Source organism: Nematolebias whitei, chromosome 19 (genome assembly GCF_014905685.2).
Source record: "Nematolebias whitei isolate Nwh7 chromosome 19, NemWhi1, whole genome shotgun sequence".
NCBI classification, from domain to species: Eukaryota; Metazoa; Chordata; class Actinopteri; order Cyprinodontiformes; family Rivulidae; genus Nematolebias; species Nematolebias whitei.
Genome location: NC_056516.1, coordinates 21,078,498 through 21,088,390, shown reverse-complemented (window position 1 = coordinate 21,088,390; position 9,893 = coordinate 21,078,498). Strand labels below are relative to the sequence as shown.

General features: G+C 38.3%; 1 protein-coding gene across 1 annotated transcript in view; it reads left to right on the top strand.

Moving 5' to 3' along the window:
• Positions 1-9,893, top strand: part of csmd2 (CUB and Sushi multiple domains 2) — a 302,201-nt gene that overhangs the window by 279,572 nt on the left and 12,736 nt on the right. Inside the window, exons 56-64 of the mRNA XM_037693663.1 lie at positions 78-254; positions 3,093-3,272; positions 3,368-3,541; positions 3,714-3,887; positions 4,692-4,765; positions 5,417-5,528; positions 5,777-5,956; positions 8,348-8,413; positions 8,522-8,725. Of these exons, the coding sequence (XP_037549591.1) occupies positions 78-254; positions 3,093-3,272; positions 3,368-3,541; positions 3,714-3,887; positions 4,692-4,765; positions 5,417-5,528; positions 5,777-5,956; positions 8,348-8,413; positions 8,522-8,725 (1,341 nt within the window). The remainder of the gene's footprint in view (positions 1-77; positions 255-3,092; positions 3,273-3,367; positions 3,542-3,713; positions 3,888-4,691; positions 4,766-5,416; positions 5,529-5,776; positions 5,957-8,347; positions 8,414-8,521; positions 8,726-9,893) is intronic.

The window sequence follows — 9,893 nt, the reverse complement described above, 5'->3', positions numbered from 1 at the left end:
ATATATATATATATATATATATATATATATATACATATACATATTTAATTTGTTTTTATTTCTCGATTCTATTGCAGTGATTTCTTGTGGAAATCCCGGAACGCCACGAAATGCCCAGATCCTGATCCATGATGGCCTAACTTTCTCCAGATCCATCACTTACAGTTGCAGGGAGGGCTACTACTCTACGGGGCTGCTGACCCGACACTGCACTGTAAATGGGACCTGGACAGGCAACATGCCAGAGTGCTCAGGTAATTAAAGAGCTCTTACAATGGAATGACCTGACTTTATCTTTTTGCTTCATTATGTTGTGCCATTAATTCAGTAGTCAGTAAATATACCACTGAGATTTGGTACCACTGGACTCTTGGCACCATTTCTTTTAAACCTTTAGTTTATGTGGACACTTTTAATCACTGAAGTGAGCCTCTCTTCTCAAATCCAACTGTCTTTCCATCTAGTATGTATGTACACAAGTATGTAAATGTATTTAGGGTACAAATTACACAAAATAAGATTTCAAGCACAGTCATGTTTGAAATGATGCATAGTATCAGAATGGATTTGTTCTCCTATAAGCCAAAAAGTCCACTGCAGATTCCACGTTATGTCTGTTTCAGTAAGTTTTGATCTAATGCCTGGTGTGTAAATTTATGTAGAAGACTAAAGTGCTGCTTAATCACAGAGATCAAAGTGTTTGTCTCTTTATCCCTGTAAACCATTATTTTAATATCTCCAGTTTAGTATGTAGAAGCTGCTTAAAGCAACATATAGTGCTTGTGAATGGACTTTACAATTGCTGACTGGCATATCCCAAAGCTGAGCTGTATTCATGCGAGGTTCTACCATCAGGATTTACAGTATACACAATGTTTTGAACTGGAGCTACGAACACCGGCTGGCAATGTTAGAAGACCAGATGATCATGACGAAAGTTGTATACTGCGCTCATGTATTCAGTTGTAAATGTTAAATGTAAATAACATTCACATTGACATGTTTGTCAGGGGATTGGAAATGAATGCAAAAATATAAAACTCTGAGCTCATATTCTTTGCATTGCTTTAACATCACATTAATTTTGAACCTCAGTTTTTATTGATTTGACTTAAAGAAAAACAATTATTGTAATCATAAGTTTTAATAATGGAGGTTCCAATATCAATTGCTGTGGTTGGTCATTAACCCACTCCAGTTTGCACTGTAAACACATCTTTAATTTGACTCAGCTAAAGTTGATGCTTCTGCTGCACCATGTTTCTCAAGTCTATTGTAGAGCCGGTGCTTCAGCCAGAAAAAAATAAAAATAAAGACTGTTTCTAATTAAGCTCCAGCTTTGAACAAGAGATAGCATGTTAGAAAAATATAAAATAAAATAAAACATCATACACATTTTTCTCAGCTCAATTTGGCAACAGAAAACTGGTATTGATCTCTTAAGAGCAATGTGTTTTTATTTCAGTTCAGACTGGATAAAAAATATAAAATAACATTAAAGATATGTTATTTGACTTTGGTATGAGAGAACTGGTGGCACATTTGCTAAGTTGGTAGAGCTGTTGCCTCTCAGCGAGAAGGTTGCCAGTTCAAATCCCAGCCTGGGACTTTTCTGGGTGGAGTTTGCATGTTCTCTCTGTGCGTACGTGGGTTTTCTCTGGATACTCTAATTTCCTCCCACAGACCAAAAACATGCATGTTAGGCTGACTGATAACTCTAAATTGTCATTAGGTGTGAGTGAGAGAGTGCATGGTTGTTTGTCTCTGTTTTGCCCTGTGATGGATTTGCGACCTGTCCAGGGTGTCCCCCACTTCTCGCACAGTGATGGCTGGACATGGGCACCAGTGACCCCTGTGACCCAAAAAGGAAGAAGCGGGTAAAGATAATGGATGATTGAGTTGGAAATGCAAGACTAACATGCAGGTCTAGAATTGAGGTAATTCAAACATCAGCTATACCCCAAAAGTCAACTTTTGTTGTTTCCATTGTATTTTTCAAATGGTAGGCAGTTCTGAAACAAAACCTCTAAGGCACATAGAAAGTGTGGATTTTATTTTTCCATAAATTGTCCCCCGTAAAGATTGGCGGGCTCTAGTCATTGCTTTTTACTGTCTTGTATTAATTGACTTTCTCACATTTATTTTAATTCAGCAATAAATTACACTTTACAGTTTCAGTCATTACAGGGTTTGCAATATATTTTGCTATTTTACAAAAAAAAAAAATGTATGGGTAGATTGAACATCATTGTTTGGCATAGTTACAGTTTGAACAATGAGCTGCACATGTTCTCTGGTTGAGCAAAATAAATTAGCTATACCTTCTGGTCCATTCCAAGAACACAGCCTGACAGTCTTGTGTCAACATGTCTCGAAAAGACACACAGCTTCTGTTTAAAGCCACTAACCCCAGTAAAATATATATTTTTTAAAAGTCAGACTTTTTTTTTCTTCCCTCAATCAAGAGGATATAATTGTAACAAGGGCCTTTATGGTTTTCAGAAATCAGACTTAGATATTATCATTTTTTGGGAAAAAAAAAAAAAAGAAGACATGGAAGGTCATTTTTGTTTTAAGGCCATTTTAAATCTTGCAGAGAAGCTTGCTTTCTTTGTCCCACTTAGAAGTTTTTTTTTTTTTTTCTCAAATATGTAGGGTGTACACATTTAAAAATGCCATATTGTACATTGGCAACTTAGATGCTGGTTGTTTTTTGCCCTTTTCTTTCCGAGACATTTACTGCAAAGCTGAGCTGCACTGCAGTGAACTTCTGTTGTTACCCTTCACACATTTTCTCAGCAGGATGGAAAAATACAGCTGAGAAGAAATGTGGTTCGTTTTAAACCTCAAACGGATACAGAAATATACATTTCAAATAAATGCAAGCTATTAGGAAAACCCTACAACATCACAACAAATATTCTCCATTGTTTAGTATGTTCAAGCATTCCTATTACATTTTGTATCCGTGTATTTTACCAAGGACAATTTAGTGGAAAACAAATCTGAGATTTTTTTTTTGTTTTATTATTGTTGTTTGAGTGTAGAGTTGTGTTTACTCATGTTTTTTTTATCCCAATTAATGTTTGCAGTAATCAACTGTGGAGACCCTGGAGTGCCAGCCAATGGGGTCAGGTTTGGCAGTGATTTCACTTACAACCACACAGTCAGCTTCCAGTGCTCTCCTGGGTACACAATGGATGCTGATAGGGCCTCTTCCCTCACATGCACAAAAGATCGAACGTGGAATGGCACAAAACCACTCTGTAGAGGTATATTTGTCTTTAGATGAGTAATGGAACATTGTGTGCAAATGTGGACAGATTTTCAATGAGACCAAAATGTTTTTTTTTTTGTCCTCTCGTAGCCATTGTTTGTGGTCTACCACCCCTTGTCCCTAATGGCCAGGTGGTTGGTACAGACTTCACATGGGGCTCAAGCATTAGCTACTCCTGTAATCAAGGCTACCAGCTGTCCCTGCCCACTGTGTTAACATGTCAGGGCAATGGCAACTGGAGCGGAGAGAAACCACAGTGTTTCCGTAAGTATCATCACTCTGAAATACCTTACACATCATGATTTGTCCTTACAACTGTCTAACCCATACATGATGTATCCTACACTCCTGAGAATCTCATTAGAACCTGACATGAGTTGTGGGTCACCTCATTTGTCTTTTCCCCCACTCCATCCTTTTATACACCTCTTTACAGCTGTATTCTGTGGAGATCCTGGAATACCTGCTCAGGGGAGGAGGGAGGACCGTGGTTTCACCTATCTTTCTTCAGTCTCCTACTCCTGCAACCTTCCGCTTGTCTTGGTTGGCTCAGCTAGAAGGTATTGCCAGTACGATGGCACTTGGAGTGGCACACAACCTTCCTGCATAGGTCAGCTGCAAGTTTATTTCTCCTTTCATAGTGATTGTAGTTCATGTTGTTTGACATGTCCTGACATTTTATTTTGCCCAATAAGGCGGTGATTGAGCTATGAACTCATAAAGTTAAAACACAGTACTTATAACTGAAAATCACGTATCAAAGCTGTTTTAAGGTCTGTACAAAACATGGGCATTTTAAAATTTGCCGTGGCTTTTTTCTGTATTATTTGTTTCTCTCCGGATTGTTTAATTGGCCCCTAAAAATGGGAACTACAAAAAGGAAAAAAAATGTTGTGATCAAACTGTTTATCTGGGCACTGCCATCTGTGTGTTTTGATGTCACAGTATGTGTAGGTCTGGCAGGTTACTGACAGCACTTCAGTAGTGTTTGTGTCTGGTGGATATATATTATAATTACTATTATTTTTAGAGCACATGCAAAGCTGATAAGACTTTATTCAGATGTGATACCATCCATTTTCTTTACCTGCTTCTAATTTCAGGGTCACATGTTGTATCTCCAGCAGACACTTTGTGAGAGGCAGGGTACATCACAGGGACTTATAAAGACAAACAACCATTCACACTCTCAACCACTCTAAATTTAGGGTTTTCATCAAATAACCTAGCATGCATGTGTTTGGTCTGTGGGAGGAAAATATTCATGTAGAAGCTCATACACAAATGTGAGGAAAATGGAAACGGTGCATCTCATAAAATAAAAAAAAGTTCCTAAACATTTTGTCCTGTTTTATGTTAAAGTGGACATAATTTAACTTGAGAGTAGTGACCAAAGGATTGTTGTTTGTTTCAGATCCCACACACACTACCTGTGGAGATCCTGGCACCCCTCTCTTTGGAAATCAGAACAACAGCCAAGGCTACCAGGTGTGAAAATGTTGTTACACAGGAAACAGTGTTCATATATTGGAGAAAAATCCAATTAAATCCCAAAAGGGCATTTTTCTTTTACCTTTATAAGGCAACATGTACTTCTGACATTTTTAGTATTTTATTAGTATTTTGCCATTGTGGACAACAGGACTGAATCTTTTTTTTTTTGTTTTCCTCCCCACAAAATTTACGATATATATAAAAAAATCCACATCATACATTGTTTTTATTTTCCTTCAGATATTATACTACACTCACAATGTACATATGCCATTTGTTAAAATCTGGATAAATTGTGTAAAAAGAGCTATTAAAAGTACCATATTAACATTTTTACACATATAATAGAATATCAACGTTTTATTTTAGATGGACAAACATCATAATTTAAAAAAATATATATTATTATTTTTTATTTATTCATTTAGTCTGTTAACTAGTGGTTCCCAACCCTGTTCCTTGAGGAACACCATCCTGCATGTTTTAGTTATTTCCCTGCACCAACACACCTGATTCAGTGATTTAATTACTTCCTCGTATTATGGTAAATACACAACTTTAAATTACACTGCCACTATCCTGTGGAAAACTCACACCATTTTATGTTTAATGTTCTGCCCTCATCCTGTTTGTGTTCTCTTACAGATCGGCAGCACCGTGTTCTTCAGTTGCAGAAAAGGTTACCTACTGCAGGGCTCGATTTCTCGCACATGTTTGCCAAACCTCACCTGGAGTGGATTTCAACCTGAGTGCATTGGTAAGAACATGTACTTTTACTAAAATTAAAACTGGTGAAAATGCATGAAGCTGGGTTGAAAATGTGTACATGCATTAAAGTTTGCAGTACTCACAACTTGACCTATACATTTATATACACTCCATCTTTGTGTATTTCTGCACCTGTTTTTCTTCCTTCTCATTTAATCATTTTTCCTTTTTTTTTGTTATTTCTATTTAAAAAAAAATGTTTGGGGGTCATATGAATCCTTATCCTTCACTCTCCAGCCCACCACTGCAGCCAGCCAGAGCTGCCAGCCCAGTCTGACGTGAGAGCCATTGAACTGCCGTCTCTTGGCTACACACTGATCTATACATGTCAGCCTAGCTTCTACTTGGCTGGAGGATCAGAACACAGAACCTGCAGGTCTGATGGGAGCTGGTCAGGGAAACCACCACTGTGTGCAGGTATGAACAACATTACAATTCACCTTTTGGCCATTTAAGTATGCTGTGTTAAAAATGTAAAATCAAGTTTTCCAAATCAATTACAAAAAAAAATGCTATGAATATGAGCTTCATCTACACTTTCCATACATTCTCACATTGAAACCAAACTATAAAAATCTTAACTATAGTAAGCCAAGATTTAATAGCATTTTTTTTCCATCCATCAAAACTCCCATTTAGTTGCATGATATGTAGTTTAAAACAGAGACCGCTAACAGACAGCAATTGTCCCTTTGGTTCTGTCCTTGGAAAAATAATCAGTCATATTGACTGTCAAATTTGAAACACATGAATTTCGTAGCAGTGAACAAAGGCATGTTTTTTTTTTTTTTTTTTAAACAAAAACAAAAGTGCAAACAGTTTTTCACTGCACTCGATCAATCAAGCTTAGAATTTGTGGGGGGCATTCAAGAGGCAAAACAGTGGATTCAGTTGCTTTCAACCAAGAGGCAAATAATATGCAAAAAAAAAAAAAAAAAAAAGGTGGAAATGGGAGTAATGCTGCTCAAACATAAGAATATTAAAATACCTCAAAAGCCACAATATAAAATGTTTGTCAAACTCTCACAGATCTATGGATTAAACTAAACTATGTAGAGGGGTCTCAAAAAAAGCATACAAAGCATCTTGATAATTTTTCCAAACCACAAGAGTTTTACTGAAAAGAGAGGAAGGAAACACCAAACCTCATGCTCAATAATCCAAATAAAAATCCAATAATGTTCAGTCAGGTCATCTGGACGATTTATTTTTTTTGCTGAGACGTTTCGTGCTTCATTCAAAGGGACTTCTTCAGTCTGAGCCACCAAACAAAACTGATTCCCACAAACAGCTCGCTCCATAGCGGGGAAAAAAAAAAAACAACACAAAAAAATTGTTTGCTGGTGCTAAGATGGCCTCAGGGGCCCGCCCTCTCCGCTGTCAACTCCTCTGAGGCAGCCATGCCAAACTGGTTCAAAACACCAAAGTTCATGCTCAATAATCCAGGTACAAATCCAAAAGGAAGGAGTTTGGTGACTGTCCTAAATAAAGAACTGAAATATATGTCTGCAAAACAAGTTATGATCACCACCAACAAGTAGAAATACATCACATAGTATTACACAGTGAGCAAACTGGTGTTGCTTTGTTGAAAATGTGTAAAACTTGTACTATTTTCAGAGCGTTTAATAAAATGTACAAGTTTGACAACTTTGTAAAATATGTAAATGCATTTGTATAAACAACAATGCTACAACATGTGCTCAAACTTGTGCACATCCTGTTTTTCAATGGGAAGGTTTTTTTTTTACTGTATTTTTTTTACTCAGTGGGGTCCGTACAGCCTTTGAACTCATCTTTGTAACTGCCAAGTCAACTGCTGTTGATGATTAACAAATGGTTATTCTCAGTCGCTATCAAAGTTTTATGTTCCATACATCAGTAAGTCCACTTTAAACCTGACATACTCATACAAACACACAAATTTACGACCTTAAAGAATTAAACTTCAACCTGATTAGACCATTACCTCCCACTGATCCATTAAACAGATGCATTTCTTACAAATGTCTAGCCACTGTTGAGTAGTTGCAGACACAGCTATTAAGACTCCCAAAAGCATAGACATAAATACATACAGGGGAAAAAAAGCAACACACATTTATCTGGTTAGCAGAATACTAATGGCTAAAGAGCAATGTAAAGAGGTGGATGGCCATGTGATGGATTCTTAAGCTGTTGCTGAAATATACAGGGTGATGGGTATTTCTTAGGCTATGCCATACGGAGTAAAGGCAATGTGGAGAATTGGCCTTTGCACATAAGGGACATTAACAGTGCCTATGGGTGAAGTGATGGAAGGGCAGCTCATGGGTCTGACAGCTAATAAAGCACAATAATGTGGACAAATGTGTGTATGGTTTGTTTGTGTATCTATAGAGCCTTATCTGATCTAGTTTCTATACAGCATCAGTATACCTGTCTTTGTTTGGAGTTGTGTGTAAAGATATATTCCTTCAGTTTATGTGTGTGGGTGTATGTTTACTCCTGTGATGGAGCCCCATGTGAGCTGTAAGACATTATTAAAGTGTCTCCACTGAAGCTGTGAAAGTGTCTCCCTGATTTAGACCAAACCCTGCAGGGGAAGCTGAGGACGCTTTTTGACACGAGTCAAGTCCTGTCATAGGCAGCCTTCGCTCCAGCCACCACAGGGGTTATTAGTTGTAGACAGGTGGTGAAACTGTCCTTACTGCTGTTATATTTGAAGAAAACATTTTTTTTTTCTTCTGTTTTCACCATTTGAATTACACACTGTGCTTGGAGAGTCTGCTTTTATCAAGTGTTCTTTGTGTGTATTGTGTTTTTCAGCTGATAATCGGCCGAGTGGAAAAAGCCCGGTGGGGACCGTTCAGGAGCCACCATCCAAGTTACCTGGTAAGAAAGGTACATATTGAATTAAGCTCATGCACATGTTCTTTCCAAGAACAATAACATTTTAAAGATCACAGTAATTCAATTAATTAGCATCCATGTGTCTTTTAGTCCCAGGTGGCGTGTTTGCTAAAAACTCACTTTGGAGAGGGTCCTATGAGTACCTGGGAAAGAAGCAGCCGGCCATGCTGAGCATCACTGCCTTTGAACCATTTAGTAACCGAGTTAATGGGACACTCATTGACCACAGTGGAGTTGAACTTAAACTGTCAGGTGGGTGTCCTCTCATTTATGAACGGGACCTTAATAAATGCAGTTTGCATGGTTTCCTTTTTTGAAAAGCATATCAGATCTGTGTTCATGGTACAAACAGCCAACTATCTGAAGGATTCAAGAAAGGACAGGTGGAAAGATATCAGTTTGGCTCCTGCCAGAAGCAGATTACTGGTGTTTGGAACAGTTGCATTTGGGTCCCAAAATTCCAACCCCACCCGGTCCCAGCCCATAGCCATCATTTCCGAACCTCACCCGGTCTGACAAATTACCAGTAATTACAGGCCTGAACCCGACCCCCCACCCCCACCCCCCACTAAGATTTTTAATTAAGCTTTGACAGCTGGTTGGTGGACACGCGCAGCTGAATAAAGGGAGCAGAAGATTGGAGCTGAGGTAGTGTTTGTCATTTCATGGTGGTCAAAGCGCATTAAATGCTTCCCTTGCTCGTCCCTGCATTGGACCCTGCTCTGACATGTCGGATATTTTGTGATCTCACCTGTTTGGGTCGTCGGCCGTGCGCATCCGCTAAGTGCATTGGCTGAATGAACGTCCATTTGGGCGATTGATCGCTTGCAGTAATCCATCTGAAGCTTAACTGAACTTTTGACCTATTTCAAGGCCGGTCAGCGTGCAGTCAAATGGCTGTGTGTGGCAGGTGATAGTTTGGCAAGTCATGTTGCCATATACTGTAATTGTATCGTCAGTTGCACGCATCCGCTGATGCAATCAAAAGCCCAACACTGACCCAGCCCACACATTAAGCACATTATTATGGACCGGCCCGGTCCGAATACGGGTCGAGCGGGGCCGGATTCCAGGCTCAGGTTAGAAATGACAGCTCTAGTGTGGTGCAACTTTATTGACACAATCACTTTCCAGCTGAGAACAGAAAGAGATAAACCTAAGACATTCAAGTTAGGCCACTTGAATAGTTTTGCCCTGAACACTATCAATCTTCTTCACAAATTAGAAAAAAAGTGGTTTTAGCAACAATACTTAATAGAAAAAAAAACAAGATAGCATTGTTTACTTTTACAGTGATTACATTCACATTCACATCAATAAAAATGTTAAACTATTGTAAACTGTAACTTCTTTTTTTTTATATTTAACTGTCCTTAAGGGCATTCCTCAATTGACTGTGTGGTGAAAACAAAATATTTTGCTGTTGCCTATGTGCCATATATATATATATATATATATATAT